At 36.1% G+C, this 17,391-nt stretch overlaps 1 protein-coding gene across 2 annotated transcripts; it reads left to right on the forward strand.

The window, feature by feature from the left end:
• Positions 1–1,361: 1,361 nt before the first annotated feature.
• On the forward strand, positions 1,362–17,348 carry pspc1 (paraspeckle component 1). 2 transcript variants are annotated; one of them, XM_030155318.1, is made up of 10 exons: positions 1,462–1,845; positions 2,802–2,951; positions 3,129–3,280; positions 3,454–3,549; positions 3,771–3,967; positions 5,237–5,321; positions 5,640–5,745; positions 9,536–9,593; positions 11,658–11,794; positions 12,966–14,137. In XM_030155318.1, the coding sequence occupies exons 1-10, from the start codon at positions 1,462–1,464 to the stop codon at positions 13,131–13,133; spliced, it is 1,533 nt and encodes a 510-aa protein (XP_030011178.1). In that variant the 3' UTR covers positions 13,134–14,137. The 2 variants fall into 2 exon arrangements, with proteins under 2 accessions (XP_030011189.1, XP_030011178.1); XM_030155329.1 differs by lacking the exons at positions 9,536–9,593; positions 11,658–11,794; positions 12,966–14,137 and adding an exon at positions 16,959–17,348 and having other exon boundaries at positions 1,362–1,845.
• Positions 17,349–17,391: the final 43 nt, after the last annotated feature.

Here is a 17,391-nt window from a genome sequence, read left to right on the forward strand (position 1 = left end):
ATATGTGAAGAGGAAATTTAAATTGATAACTTGAGCATGGGTGTACAGCCTATAAATGATACAAAGATTTGTTGATCTCCATGCAATGCTGTTTTCCCTTTTCGTTATTGGGCTGCCCTTTGCCCCACTCTTTGAAAACATGCCCTCCTGAAGGAAATTAGTATTTAAAGGTTCAGTTCAGACCATCTGGCCACGCTTGTGTGCTTTGGTGAAGTTTGTTTTGATGTCTGTTGTGCTGGACACCATTCATTTAACAACATTGCAGACTGCAAACTAGGGGTCTCAAATTTTCTTTCAGGGGCCACATAACCCAATTTGATCTCTGGGCTGCACCAGTAAAACAAGGCTTACATTGTCAGAGGCTAGCAGCAAGTGTATATCCCCAAAATCCCTCCAATCCTCTGCTATATACAGTTGCTGAAAAAATTATTAGACCACCCTTGTTTTCTTCAATTTCTTGTTAATTTTAATGCCTGGTACAACTATAGGGACATTTGTTTGGACAAATATAATAATAACAACAACAAAAATAGCTCATAAGAGTTTAATTTCAGAGCTGATATCTATCCATTTTCCATGGTTTTCTTGATAATCAAAATCATTTCAGTTCTTACATCAATAGCTATGGCATTGTACTGCCATAAACAGTGCTTTCGGGCATTCCATGTTTTCTTTTCTGTCTGTTTTAGTCACATGATACACACAGGAGTTAATACTTGATTGCATAACCATTGTTTCTGATGATTTTTGATGGTTTACTAATTTTTTCCATGACTGTATAAATCTATCCACTTTGTAATTTATGGAGTAGCCATGCTGCAAACCTAGACTGGGATGCCCTGACTGGATGCATGACGGTTGGGAGGTGAGTGGTCAGTATTACCACTTTAATTTCAGTTAGTGTTTATAATTTGCACAAATTCATCTTTTACCATGCACTAAACTTTCTACTGTTGAACCCAGAACCATCAGACTGTGGAGTAAAGTTTATTTCTGTGCGCTTATATGTTAATAGGTGTATTAACATAATTTTTGAGTTGTTGTGACTATTAAAATATAAAACCAGAAATAAATATATAAACAATTATAACATGATTATTAAATTTGAAGTAGCCTAATCAGAAACGCTATATATTTTTAGCCTGTAGTACATTGCATTATTCACGTATTTTTTTATTTCCTTAATCAATTTTTATATATTAATTTATCAATTTTATGTATTAATTGATCAGTTTTTATGGATTAATTTCTATGTTTGTAATTTATCTATCTTGACTATAGTTATAAATCAGTTGACATAAATTTTGTGCAATGGAAAGTGCGCATGCGTGGAAAGCTGCGCACGCATCCATCGCCATTTTTACAAACGGATACCCCGGTTGCGTTCATGTCAGACTCTTTTTGCACAAATACAACGTTACTTTCGTACAGATAACGCTGCAAAAACGATTTTATCCGAGCATGGCCAGCCGGAATATGCAACAACACGCCACCATGCAGAGCAGCGGTTCTCCAGCAGCAGCCAAACACGGAACGGACTCCCCTGCTCCAGAACAACCAGCGGCGAACAAAGATAGCCCAGCCCCGCCGCCACGGCAGCCGACCCCGGCCGAACAGACAGAAGGAGCCGGGGAAGGAAGCTCAGAGGGCCCGGCCGAAATGACTCTGGATATAACGAGTTTTCGGAAACCAGGGGAGAAGACGTTCACCCAGCGCTCTCGTCTTTTTGTCGGGAATCTGCCCCTAGATATCCCGGAGGAGGAGTTCGTACACATGTTCGCAAAATATGGAAAAACTACCGAAGTGTTTATCAACCGAGACCGGGGCTTTGGCTTCATCCGTTTAGTAAGTAAAACCTGCTGCTAATGATAACAGCTGTGATTTATTAAGGCTGTCATTATTACTGAACTTTAAGACTAGCTAATGTGTTAGCATGGTGTATGGTTAGCTGAAATTGGTATTAGTTAGAAATAATATAAACAATGCTTCGTGTGATATTTTACAACACAGACATATTCTATCCCTTTTGTTTTCTCTTCAACGTTATTAAAGTTAAATAGACACTAAATTGGTGCAGCATTCATCTTATATGTGTAAATCTTGACACAATTCTCATTTGGCCACATTTCTGTAAATAAATGATTATTGGTTGTAATGTTTGGAGGTAAGCGTGCTAGGAAAATGACAGTTGTTCTCCCATATGTCAAACATAATGTCATTTTATAGAATTCATTTTGTGTAGCAAGAGGGCTACAGGTGAAAATAAGAAATAATGCAGTGTTTCATACCTGTAATGCATGTTCCACTTGATCACACCTTAGACGTTTTCATTAAAGGCTCAGATCTAGATATTTGGACTAGGTGTTTTTGTTTTGTTTTGTTTTTTTTTCCTCAGAACTATATGGTAGAATTCTTTATTACTAACAAATGTAAGAATTATGTTTCAGAAAGCAAACTATGAATGAAGGTTGGAAAGTTAGTAGATGGACAATGAGCCAAGTAGGGGTTATATTTTTCCTGTTTCAAGGTTGTATGTTTGCATCTTGGATAAAAAAAAAAAAAAAAAAAAATTTGGCAGATGTTACTTTAGCATCACTTGGGTATATCTTTATAGCCAAATGTTTTTTTTCTTCAGCTGCTGTGAGCCTCCAAAATACAACCATACCTTGAATTGAATAATTAGCCAAAGTCTCACGGATCTCATATTCATCTTTCATAGCCATCTAATTAACTTTAAGATCTAGGTAATGGTCATTTATAATAATAATCATCATTTTTACCTATTATTCATTGTCTTTCAGGAAACTCGGACACTGGCAGAGATTGCCAAAGCTGAGCTGGATGGGACCGTTTTGAATAATCGACCGATCCGGGTCCGCTTTGCCTCACATGGGGCTGCACTCACAGTTCGCAACCTGTTGCCCGTTGTAACAAATGAGCTGCTGGAGCAGGTACCGCTTTGAAGAACTTTTAAAATCATATTTCGATTAAAAATCTGAGCACATTGACAGAATACTCATCTCTTTGTTTCTTAAAGTTGATTCAAAATGATGTATATTGTTCTGCTTGTTTGTGTTGCTGCTCTGTTGTAAGTGATGTTTAATATGGAAACCATTCTCTACCTACAGGCGTTTTCTCAGTTCGGACCTGTGGAACGAGCAGTTGTTGTGACTGATGACCGTGGCCGACCCACTGGCAGAGGCATAGTAGAGTTTGCAAACAAAGTAGCTGCACGTAAAGCACTGGAGCGCTGTACTGAGGGGGCATTGCTGCTCACAACGTAAGTGAGAGAAATGTGAAGCTGTGTACTTAGTAAAAACAGCGGCTTTGTTGACTGAATTCACATGTTAGTCATTTTATCATTGTTCATTTTGTTTTACATTATGTTTTTTTTGAATGATATTAAACACTTGAGGGGTTTTAACTTTGTTTCACTCTTTTTTTTTTGCTCAGCACACCTTGTCCAGCCATCATAGAGCCTTCAGAGCAGTTGGACGATGAGGAGGGACTGCCTGAAAAAGTGCTGCCAAAAACTCCAAAATACCACAAGTAAGTTAAAGACTGATGTCTTGATATTGGCTGCCTTTTCAAGATGCAGTCTAAAATCACTTGTTTGACAGATTTAAATATAACCTAGTTTTTGTTGCTACTTTTGCATATGTGTTTTTCCATAGAACAAATAGAAGGTGATTTGTCATCTGGTTTGCCTTCTTTGGAAGTTTATTTATTTTTTAGAAGTTATAGCCTCCTTTTTTTTTTTTTGTCATCAGAGAGCGAGAGCAACAGCCACGCTTCGCCCAGCCAGGAACATTTGAGTTTGAATACTCGTCTCGCTGGAAAGCGCTTGATGAGATGGAGAAACAGCAGAGAGAACAGGTGGACAGAAACATCAGAGAGGCAAAAGAGAAACTGGAGGCTGAGCTGGAGTCGGCAAAACATGAACATCAGCTCATGTTGATGAGGCAAGGTAGGAGTCGTTTTCTGTGCTGTCTTCATTGTGGCTGTGATATGCGTGAACTGTTTGTATATTTATAGGAAAACATTGCTTTTTGGGTTGTTTTTCTGGCTTTTTAATTCTCATTTGGAAAACCAACACAATGCCTCTTTGTATCATCATGGTACAGGTAATGTTATATTCAAGGTTTATGTGGGTCATTAAAAAGCATTAAAAGTCATTGAATAGATTTTGTGAAAATTAAGGCCTTAAATGGCATGAAAAAGCATAAATTCAATGTCCAGAGACATTAAAAATTAAATTCACTTGATGGAAAAAAAAGCGTTGTTATTCACAATTTATTTTGATTATTAAACATTGAATAATTTTGATCTGAAGTATAGTGTAATGATTGATAGGCGGAACGCTTTAATTGGCTATTGTTTATGGCCGGTGCACAAAGTCACAACACCGGATGCTTGGAATGCAGTGTGCTGTGAGCGTGCTCATGCCGTGACGGAATATTAGCAAATGTTGGAAAAATGGGAAAAGGCAAGTTGGAGCAGAAGTGATTGGAGGAGGAAGTATTCAGAACCTGGTTAAAGCCTGTTGATGGTAAACCATCATAAAACTATATATAAAACTGTATCTGCAGTTGGACATGGGCATTAAATTTATTTAAAGTGGCATTTAAAAGCATTAAATTAGTTTTGCTGATACCTTCAGAAACCCTGTATATTGCAGGTGCTATTTGTTATTTCTCTCTCCAGTGTTGGATCATGTGTCATATGACACACAATAGATTTCTGCTTGTTAACAGATTTTCCAAATCCAGACCATGTCCATCTGACTGAACAGTATTTCCAAATCTCTACTAGTGGACATTTGTACTAGTGTATACCTTCAAAAATTCACATAACTTGTAGTATTCTGTGCAGAGATAAATACCGTGCTTATTTTTTCAGTACTACCACAAATAGTTGCTTTTTCATGTTTTAATTAAAGCAGTCGGATAAATCTAAACTCCCCGTTATTTAGAAAGTGCTTTCAAAAATGAAAACTACAGGCATTTGTAATATAAACAGCTGCATTTTTTCAACACTAGACTGTGTGACTTACTGCAGTATGTGGACATTATAAAAAAAACAAACAAATTCTTCTGCAGGGCATTACAGTTAGAACTTTGAAGTTCCTCTGATGTCGCATTTGGTTTGGTTGTGATGACTGTATTGCGATGCATCTTTTCAGTAAAACATTTCCTCATCTGAATTGTTTAGTACACGTTTTCTTCCTGTCGGTCAGATCTAATGAGACGTCAGGAGGAGCTGAGGAGACTGGAGGAGCTTCGCAACCAGGAGCTGCAGAGACGAAAGCAGATAGAGATGAGGTGCGTTTCTTTGATCAAACATTCAGACTTTGATTGGGTAATGTGCTAGTTACTTTATCTTAGTTCAGGTGCAGTTATTTTAAGCTTATATAGACATTAATCTGTCAGAAACTGTCCTCATTCAAGCCGTATGTCAGACAAATATGATAGGTTTCTGAAAATAAAAATAAATATCCAGCACTTAGCAAGATTAATTACTCTAGCGAAATCCGTGTCTTTGCTCTAAAAGAATTCAAGGCTGTTTGCATTTGATGTAAAGCAGGGGAACTATGTGTGTTTTTAGTGTATTGTATTCATCTAATTTGTCTCTGTCATTAGGCATGAGGAGGAACGAAGGCGTCGAGAGGAGGAGATGATGAGACACAGAGAACAGGAGGACCAGAGACGCCAACCAGACGGCTTCAAACCAAACTACATGGACAATGTGAGTACAACTGGAACACATTTACAGACACATTTCACACAGTAGTTGATACAGATAAACACTCACATAGCGTTCCTTACTGTTTACAACATAAATTGTCATATTTCATTGCACAGGTAAATGTGTGCAATGGTGTGAAATTGCTTGTATGCCTTAAGTACTGCAGCAGCGTTTTTCAAAGTTTACATCATCTCTGAACAGTTGAGTTTCTCTTTAGCATTGTGGTGTTTTCAGTTCCATTAGACTATGCCTTGCCCACATTATTACAGATGTTTTGCAAAACTGTCATTTTCCTCCATGTTTTAGACTCTGACCCATACTTGTTGCATTCACTAAATCTGAAGATCTTTAAAACGATTATTAAGTCTAGTTTGTGTGCATCCATGCGGTCATATAAGACAGACGTCACATCTCAATCAGTGAATGTCCTTTAATGCACGTTTACTTGAAACAACAGATTTAATAAGCTAACAATTTCATTATGTTTGGTTTGCCCTAGCAGCTACAGTTCACAGCTTAACCTGACATTGATTTGACAATCAGTGTGTTTGAATGATTGTAGTTGTTTGATTTTGTAAAATGCAGGTGTTTTTTTGTTATCATTTTATTATCTGAGGGAGATAAAATATTTGCATTAGTGCAGGCTAGGTCGTAGTATAGGTTCGTGTCTTTATGTTATTCACTTAAAAATGGAGTATAATGATTAGGATATGATTAACACTGCAGTTTATTACGTTATGAGCTATAAAACCCCGTTCAGATGACGGTGTGACATGTGATAGAAATATAATTATATACTTATACTTTATCTGAGGATACAGGTTTTCTTTCCCTTTATATTATGTTAGATAAACGTCCTTTTTGGAGTGAATGTCTGTTGGTGTGGTACATTGTTTTCTATATTATAACTTTATGCTTTAAATCCTTTTGTTCTGTTTAGCTTTTACAAACTAACTCACTATGCAGGATCATTTAAAACCAGACGAGACTAAAAAATCATTTTCCATGTGGTTTAGGGTGTATTCTTATCGTCTTTCTTCTTTCAGCTTCTCTCTTTGTTATTGTTCCTTGTAATCTTTACCAATAAACTCTACATCTCATATTTACTTGTAATTTTGCAGCACAGAAGCAAATTGCATAGAAATAAATGATGAAAAAGGATATTGTAACACATGTAGAACAAGTAAAGGCATTTGGGGAATTACAATTTTCATAGAGAAAGTCTGTTAGAGCATTTACGTTTATTCCAAATGGGCTGTATTTCCAGTAATACTGCTTCAGTTTGCGAACTATGTCACTTACTGGAAAAAAAGGACACTGGTGCCTGAGAGCCTTTAAACTGAAACATGTTTGGTTGGGGTCAGACCCAGGAAGGTTGTTTTTTGTTTGTGTGTATGTGAGTGTTAATACCAGCCCCTAAAAATCCCACTAAGAGAAAAACAAACCAGAGTAAAAACAACCTGAAGGTGCTTTCACAGGTGCCTTAGGTGGTCTGTATTTTCAGACTTCCCAATTTGATCCCAAACAAATTTCCAAGCACTTCGGTCCAGGTCAAACTGAACCATTGACTGATTTATATTGTCAATCACAGGAAGTTAAACACAGGGGCAGAAAAGAAGAAAACCGAACAGCAGAAGTTAAAAATGAGGTGAATAAAAAACAGGCGATTTTTAGAGACACAGTACACATAGAAGAAAACAGCAGAATATATTCATAAACTCCATCAAGCAAAACAAACCAGACTAAATGTATAAGATGTGTTTAAAAAAAAAGTGAAGTGTTTATATATTGTTGTGAGTCTGAATGTCTGTTGGTGGGTTGTGTTGTTTTCTGTCATAAAACTTTTCCTTCTTAAAACTTTTGCTCTGTTTAGACGTCTTAACATAAGCCATCAGAGGACTCTTCCTGTTCTTTACAAATGATTCTTTCAAGCGCTGTGGTAGCTATTGCAGTAGTTTTTGTGTTTATAGTTTGCAGTTTTGTTCTGGGAACATTATTGTGGGGTAGTTTTGAGTCCCAACATGTAAATCCTGCTTTTGCTACCCTTAAGTGTTAGAATTTGCTGCAGTACAAGTGTCAGTAGTAGTTCTGATCAAACATATTCAAAGCTTTATCACCATTAGTTGAGTAGTTTATTGAAACAGCTGTAGTACAAATCATCTGTTTTTTAATTACTGGAACATTTAGAAAGTTAAATGGTAAGTATAGTAAGAAAACAAACATGGTGGTATTAACCGGTGATCGATCTTCTGTCATCTCTAATGTTTATTATTCACCATGTGTGTTTGTTTGTTATTGAAGATGTAATTGAGCATTTTTGTGTGAGTGAAGCGTAAATACTGTATGAATACTGCACGACTGAACAGATAACAGTGTCTTTGATAAGATGAACAATGCCGACCCTTTGTAGTGCAGCTTATTTTTACAGTTACATTTCATTTATTAATTTAATGCATGGGAAATGTTACCATCTTAGAGTTTGAGTACAGGTTTAGAAGCTTTTGAGAAGGTTACTTTAGTCATATTATAGAAAATATAGTTATTTTTAATTACTTTATCAGGTAATACAACTCATTACAACACCAGTAGTGATTACTGTCAAATATGTAATAACTTTTCTTTAATAAATCTTGAATTACAATGGGAATAGTTTGATTTTAAAGTATGCTACAAATAAATTACAGGTATTTAATTCACTAACATCACACTTTTGCAATAAACCATAACCTTAAGTGACAAGACGATCCAGGAAATTCCTAATTCTCATGTGTCCTAAAGCACGCTGATTTGATCGGTAGATGAGTCTGCGAAAAGAAGCAAAGAATAAGGTAGAAAACAGAGTCAAAATACGAGCACATAAAGAACCTAACTCCTGCCCTTTCCAGTTGTGTCCCATGGGACCTTATTTCAGAAGAGTTTTTTTTTTTATTTTAGTCAGAGGTAAGAGATGAGTACTTTTTGATTCCTATTTAAATTGTGGCACCATTTAAACATATGGTATTTGTACATTTGAAAGATAATTTTACAAGCCAAGGAAGTTGTGATTTATGGTAAAATTGTGGGAAAAAAAAAACAATGTAAATATAAAGACTACACACCTGAAAGTGGCAGAGGTTATGTCTTTGGAACTGCCTCTCTTCAGTCATTGAGGATGTCTCTGTAGCTTTAACATGACCCGGCTTGAAGATGTTTTTTATTATCAGTCAATTTGCTCTTAAAGATTGAGGTAAAACTTGCCAGGGCAGTCGTCATTTTTGTGTTGGTGATGACTTTCTTGACTTCTAAAATTACCTTATGAAGTGATAAACACTATATCTGTAAAGGATGACACTCCTCAAACAAAATGATAAAATTATTTGTTTTTCATCACTGACTGTCCTACTTCTTTTATTTAATTTTTTTTTAAGTTTGATCCCATGGGCCACACCAGAAGGGTTGGGACTTGAGCTCTCTATGCTGTCAAACTTTGCATCATGTTGCTTGTTCAAGGGTCTGCAACTCATGGTTCCTGATCCACAGTGAGTTTGTCAAACAGCGCCTGTGGATACAATTAACTATTATTTTATAACATTTTACTGTCACTGTTAAACTGTAAAAATGTGTAGCCTGACCCCTGCACATGCTTCATTGAAGGTGGCCCTTATGTGAATGTTACTGTCGTAGGTCGCAAACCTGTAGCCAGTTTTGTGTTTGAATGTCATATCTTTGCTGTGTGAGTGTGAATGAATGCTAGGCTTTCTGTTGGCTTCAGCAGAGTGTTGATCTGAAAGGCTTTCTTCACTTCTTCCAGAGGGAACAGGAAATGAGAGTGGGTGAGCTGGGCCCTCGTGGAGCCATTAATATGGGAGGTATGGGCACGTTCCGACCAGGTCAAGTGACAATGATTAGTGAAATATGAGTGCTTTATTTTTATTTATCACTGTTAATTGTCTTCCAATTACAAAGGTAACTATTCAGTGTAAATGTGTCCGTTGGGATGCAATCTAAAGTAGAAGAAAATATATCACATAACATTTGTTTGGAAAAAAAAAAATAGTATACATGATATTGATAGAGTGCATTTTTGGGGTGGGCAGTCATGATCCAAAGAAATATTTCATCCCCTGAGCTCTCATCCTGAACTGTAAACAGAGCTTAGTTAAGATAACATTCTATGGTACTACTTAAATTAGATTCAAGTCACAATATTTATTAACTTAACTAAATGCAGAGGCTTTTGTGTTTGGTGAAAATTGTGAATTTTATAAATTAGCTGGTGTTCTGAGAGCAGGATGAGGGGCCAGGGACAGTTTTAGAGGTTCATACTGACTCTTCAATAAGTACATATTAGGACCTAGGATTGCACATCACCCTTTCAAACTAAATCATTTATCAGTAGAAATACATATACCATATTTGGGTGGGTGAGGATCTGGTAAATTCCATGTTTTTGCTCTTCTCTGTAATTTTTTTTTTTGTTATCCAATTTTGTGTTCATGTGCATGTAGCTAGAACGCGGCTATCAGCAAATTTTCAGTTTGTTTATATCAATATAATTCTGATAAATGCCGTGTAATCATTATTTCTTTTCACATGACAGTTTTAATGGTCAGAACATTTAAAAAATCCAGAGAAAGACAATTCCCAGCAATGTTAACAAGGTGTAAGTTAAATTATGAAGACACTGCAGTATAAAATTATCTTTGTGAGAATTGATGCCAAAGTAATATGAGTAATATCGTGTCATGACGAGTATCTTTAGCGTTTTATCATTCAGCCTTACATGTAGTACTGCTGTAAATATCTATGTAGAAATACTGTACAAGTTACACATGTGCAGGACATTTTTAGAATATTTTTTCTTATTTGTTAAAGTTAATGTACTGCCTGTTTACATATATACATTTTCCATGACCTCTACCACCAGATACTCTATATTCCATCTAATCTGATTGATTTTTACTGTCATTGTGCAGAAAACAACAAAATGAAGTAGCGCTCCTGACACAGACCTTCTTCTAGCTTTACTCGCACTACTGAAGCACTTGCCATTTTCTTGGTTAGAGTAAATATTTTGGGCAAAACACTGCCTCCCAATGTTGTAATTGTCTTATTATAAATTGCCCCAGTAAAGCAGCTTATGGACTCATAGATACTGAAAAGTCTTATACTGTTATTGTGTTCATTCATCTCTGTTTTGGAATAATATCATTGTAATGTGTATGTATATGTGTGTTTTTCACCAAGGAAATGTGCAGCAGTATAGGTGTTGTATATTTATTGTTTGTCTGAGCACTGGGCACTCGTTCACCTCAGTACGGTAATGTGCAATCCGAGGTTTAGTAAGCAAATGATACAAATTTCTATGAGTGCGCTCCTCATCATATAATCTGCTTTCTCTGTCTATTTTTATGTATGTACTGCAACATACTGTAGCACCTGCTTATTAGTCTAACATTTACATTGGCTTTTGGTTGTATTCTTTGCATGTTTTTTTTGCAGTAGTCTATATTCGATTAATTTTGACAAATAACATAGGAATATATTCCTAATTAATAAATGTAAGACTCAAAATCCAGTCATATTAGATGTGTTTTATGTTAAAAACATGTTCAAGTATAGTCCATGAATTATTTTTAAGTTCAGACAATGGAAACTAAATTATATTGTCAACACTTGGTTTTCCTGCCCTCACTCGAATTGTTAATTATGATGCATGTGCAGCAGATGTAAGTAAAGGAAGAGAACTGTAGGTGATGTGTAACTCCATTGTCTGATAACCTGATCCTGTGCAGTCCTTATGAGCTGGTGACCAAAAGTCAACCTAGACAGATTAGATGTAGTGTTCAGTTGTAGAAGGTTTTTTTTAGAACATTACAAGCATATCGTTGAACGCCAGATGACCAACCGATGCTCCGTTGTTTTGCGTGTAGATGGCTTTAACCAGGCCTCTGCAGGGCCCGTTGCAAACCAGGCTCAAATGATGGGAATGAGTGGAAGGGCGGGAGCCGGTGGCCCAGAGGGAACTCCAAATATGGGCACACCAATGATGTCCGAGAACGGAGCCATGGTAATGTATTTGGGAAAAAGAAAGACACTGACATTAAAAATTAGTTCTTGAACTTTAAACAGTAAAATATTCATCTTGTATGGATTATATGGCTTTAACCCATAAAGACTCAAATATCCACCTTCGAGCAAAACATCTGCTGACGTAAACTGTTTAATACCTGTTGATTCACTAATCCTATCAGTACATGGAAATAATTAGTGTAAAATGCAGCTTGTTGTCTTTTCATGGTCATCAGATATGACCCATTTGGATGTTCAGAGGCTCCGTAGTGAACGTGGAAACACAGTCATCTTCTACAACAGGGGTGTCAAACTGAGATCCTCGAGGGCCAGTATGCTGCATGTTTTAGATGTTTCCCTCTTCCATCACACCGAGAAGCCATTACATCGTTTTCAGGCTTCTGCAGAGCATGATGATGAGCTGATCATTAATTGAACCAGGTGTGGCTGGAAGAGGGAAATATCTAAAACATGCGGGATACCGGCCCTCGAGGACCTGAGTTTGACACCCCTGTTCTACAACATTGATTAACCAGTAAAACCCACGGAGTTGGATCAATGACAGTGGATAGAGACACTTGTTTTATGTTCAGTTAGTGATATGTTTTCCTGAAAAAGTCACTTTCTCTTCAGTTTTCTCTCTTTCTGATATAATAACCATCTATTTTGATCTGAGCTTTTATGCACATTTGCTTGATCAGTAAATTACATTTTGGAAAATATCTGATTTTCACGGGAAAAATACAAAATAAGGAGGACTATTTCATAATAAATGGTGATAAGTCACTTAGGACATGTTAAATATAGAGGAAAAAATCATTTGGGGACAGCCACAAAAGTAGCACTGGGTCTTTATGGGTTAAATAACATAAACTCTGGCTCATCCTTGTCTCACTTAAACTGAAACATAAGCCATCAGTTAGGTGTTTTTGTTGCAAAAACAAATAGTATGTTTTGGGAAGTCAGTACATTTAAGCTTTAAAGACTAATAGATGTGTTGCTCTTTCTCCCTTTTCTGCTCGGTTCACTTCTCTCCGTTACGCTCTTGGACGGCGACACTTGGATCAAACTAAACCCCGACTGATGAACTTTGCGTTCACTTATCGATCACCACACACACTCCCTTCACTCTGGCTCCTTTTCTTAATGCTGTGGCTGTGACACTGCAGAGAAATGATAGATTCCCCCCGGGTGGAGCAATGGGGGGCCGACCAGAGGTTGAGTCCCCAAAGCAGCAGGCCATGGGCCCTCAAGGCGGACCGGCCCCAGGATTTGGCCGGGGCAGCCCAGTTGGGGGAGTCTTTGACGGGCCGAATAACAAGCGGCGCAGGTTTTAAGTTGTCTTTGTTGACAAAAGCAGTTTTAATGGACTTTCTATGAAGAATAATGTGACTTTTTTCTGTTGCCCTAGTTTCAGTTGCTTCCTGTGAATCGGAACTATTTGCTAAAAAGTCTGTTGGAGCCCTTTTTTCCCCTTTTCATGTTTTCTTTTTTTTTACCCCTTGAGCCATTCACTTGTCAGTGATTATCCTCTAATAATGCTGCACATTACTCAAAATCATGTTAGTTTTTCCACCTCTTTTCTAAATGGTACACTTTGTGCAGTTTTGGACTATAGAGTGTCTGTCTACGATTTGAACCTGCCGATTAACAGAGGGGTATTCCAGAAAGCAGGTTATGTGAAAACTCTGAGTTTGTTAACCCCGAAATGAGGGAAACTCTGGATTTTCTGTTCCAGAAACCCTGAGTTTCAGAAACCCTGAGTTTCACTTGTCTCCTCCCACGTGAAACACGCTGTTAGACAGGGCTGGTCTGTACAAATGTGCTTCCTCAGATTTAGAAGCACAGTTAGTGTTTTACATCAGGAGAAGATTTTCAGACCTCGAGTAGATGTGCTATTATTTCCCGATGAATATCTATTTATCTATTTATATCTATTAGCAATAGGACAATATAAGCTCATCTCCTTCCTATTCCATTTTGGCCATAAATTGTTGTTAAAGATATTCAGAGTTTCTCAGCTTGGAGTAAGTCAACTCAGAGTTTAGGATTAGACTCAGATTTTGTTGAACCTGCTTTCTGGAATACCCCTCAGGCATTGATCTTGAGTGAAAACAGGATCACTGATTTTTAATAAAAATCTACAGAAAAACCACCACATACTGTTGTTGTAAGTTGTCTCAATTTCCATGATCAGCTGTTTTCTTCCTTATTTTATTGTGGTCTCCTTTCAAACAGACTCTTTGCTCCTCTGACGTTTCGTCATTAAGCCAGTGAATGTTTCTGCAGCCTTTTACATCCTGTGTTTGGTGGTGGAAGGAAAATAAAAGATTTGTAGGAAGTTGTTTTGTTTGGATTGAGTCATTTTCATGATTTTAGCAAATGAAAATATTGTTCTACTATTAAACTAATAATCTAATTAAACATAAGGCTGGTATGGTTGCAATGTGTTTGTTTAGTGTTGATAAATGATGGGTATCCTACTGTTTAACATCAATGCAAGGCTCTGAAAGGGTCAGTTTGGGGCGTCGTATTGATTTATCACCTAAATGAACCATGTTTTTAAAAATAAATGAATAATCCAGTCAGGTCCATGTATGTTTGAACAGTGATGCACATTTTGCAATTTTTGTTAAACCCCTTGAATTTACCCTCATAGACCTCGTAACAACTGGTGACTAAAAGCATTTACTGAAGTTAAATACCTGATTTTCACAGAAAAAAAAGCAAAGTACAGATGATATTATTATAATAAATTGCAATAAATCAGTTTGAAAAGGTAGAAGTTGCCACACAAATAATTGTAGGTATTTAAAGGTTAAAACAGAAAGTCTACAACTTCAGTGATTCATTTCAGCTCCACTGTGGTTTGTATACGGAGGCAAAATTACCACATTTGTGTCACTGTCCAAATACATATATACAGTGGCGGAAAAATAGTTTTCTTCAGTTTCTTGTTCATTTTAATGCCTGGTACATTTGTTTGGACATATATAATGATAACAACAAAAATAGCTCATAAGAGTTTAATTTCAGAGCTGATATCTATCCATTTTCCATGGTTTTCTTGATAATAACCAAAATCACTTCAGTTCTTACTTCAATAGCTATGGCATTGTACTGACAAAAACAGTGCTTTTAGGCATTCCATGTTATCTTTTCTGCCTGTTTTAGTCACATGATACGCACAGGAGTTAGTACTTGATTGCATCATCATTGTTTTTGATGACTTTTGATGGTCTGATTGTTTCTGCGACTATATATATATATATATATATATATATATATATATATATACACCTGACTAGATAACATGAAATGTTCTACAGAGAATAATTCTGCCACTACTTCAGTATCAACCAACCCATAAAATAGAGGCATTTATCAACTTCATTTGCCTGTTAGAAAATAAACAGTCTTTCTTAGTTAACTCTTAACTCACCATGATTTTAATTCACTTTACAGCTGGTACACAGATATGATACACTGACTGCTTTATGAGTGATGGAGATTTCCAGTTCAATAATATTCCACACCAGTAGATGTCAGGCTTTGCACTCATTTTAGGCTGAAAATTGTCATTTCAAGCATGCAGGTGTATGATCCAAACACTAAAAGGGCTGTAATTTTTGCACCTGTGTGCATGTGTTTTTAGAATCATGGATGGTGGGTGTGTCCATGATTCATAAAATCAGTCTCAAAATGTAGTTATTAAACTTGAGAAACATGTAAAACTTGTACTTAAATCTTTACCACTATTCATTTGACACAACAATGGAACTCGAAAGAAACACTTATAGTAACGAATGTGTTTATTGCTATTTATGAAAGATTTAGACAAACCTGTGGTTAATTTAGTCTTTTCCTTGTATCCACGTTGTATCTTGTAGCCATCATTAGTTCATATACTTATTTGATGACAATCTTTTTGACCCAGTTTAAGGCATGTATCACGTTTATTATTTTTTATTATTCTTAGTCTTACACAGCTTCTTAAAATTACAAGCATTTGAGTCTGACGTAGAAGCTCCTACATTCCCATTATACTACAAAAAAAAAAAAAAAATATTGGATATTAAACTATCCTTATGGTGACCTCATTATTATTATTATTATTATTATTATTATTATTATTATTATTATTATTATTATTATTATTATTATATACTGTTCATTATATTCATGCCAATAAAGCACATTAACATAGTAGCACAACCAACTTTTAATCATCTATTATACATGGGTTTAGTATCATTTCTGTCATAGGTCTTTAATTTCCGACTGGATTTTCAGTTTTTCCATATAATTTGACAAATATGTACATTTTTTAATCTAGTTTCAATAAGAAATACTTGTGCACATACATTCACTCATCGTCTCATGGTGTAAACTCTGACCAGGTGGAAGCTAAAGAGTAGTTTTATAACAGGTAAATACGTTTAATTTTCCCTCCTTTATATCTTTCCTGATCCACCCAAGTACTTTTGTGTCTTTATTTTGGTTTTGCTGTGATTTCTGTGTAGTTTTTGCCTATTGTGATGTGTGCTGAATAGCAGTCATGTTAAATCTCTAGTTGTTGAGTTGTATTGATGAAACTACAACAAACTATGGGATAGAAATAAAATATAAAGCAGTACATTAAGGTGAGCTTTTACCTCAGGTGACCAGGACAGAAATGCATGAGTTACATAAAATAACTTAGAAAAAACAGAGTAATAGCACTTCATTCTTATTATTATTCCATCATTTATTTTATGACATCCTCTACTTTTATTTTGGAGCTGTTATAGTTGTATTTTCAAGATAACCATGCATTGTTTTCTGCTTCTTTTCTAAATGCAAGGTTTTTGCTGGGGGTCTAGAATTAATTTCTGACTGTTTAGTTTAACGTTAAAATCAAGTTCAATTACAATAGAGAAGAAAAGGGGAAAAATGAGTTGCAGTATAAATTACTTTTAATAAAGTGCAGAGTTGTAGTTGTTTAAAGAAGAGGCATCTAATGATTCAATGTTTACTCTGGGTAATAAAGCCCTTATTGTACATGTCCACTGCTGTCTTTTCCCTCTGTATCTTTTATAGTGAACACACAGTACTTAAATGAACTGTATTCTAATCCTGTGTGATGATCATTCCTCTGACAGACAGTTTCTCATCTGTTACAGGTTTCTTTTCCCTCTGCCTGCAACAACATGACCACAGGACTTGGTAAATCCACTACGCAAACACACAGTTACACTCATTTGCATGATTTAGCCTCGTTTTAGTAACAAGGTTGTTGAAATATAGAGTTAAAAACTGTGTCCAAATGCATTATACTGTATTTTAGCTGTGGCGGACACCTGTCAGGTAAGAAATTAGATCATTTGAGACTTGGATCATTTCATCTTAGAATCTCAGGTACTACTGCATCAGTTCAGCAACAGTGTCTTAGTCTGCAGTGAAATATGATTCAGAGTACACAAATTCATCCAACATGTGTCACTGATAACTAAGAAATACTCATTCACATGATGCTGGTTTTCATGATATTAAATAAATAAAATAAAATCTTCTGTTTGTCTCATTTTTGACCTATTTGATCTGAATTTTGTGTCT

Source organism: Sphaeramia orbicularis, chromosome 2 (genome assembly GCF_902148855.1).
Source record: "Sphaeramia orbicularis chromosome 2, fSphaOr1.1, whole genome shotgun sequence".
NCBI lineage: Eukaryota > Metazoa > Chordata > Actinopteri > Kurtiformes > Apogonidae > Sphaeramia > Sphaeramia orbicularis.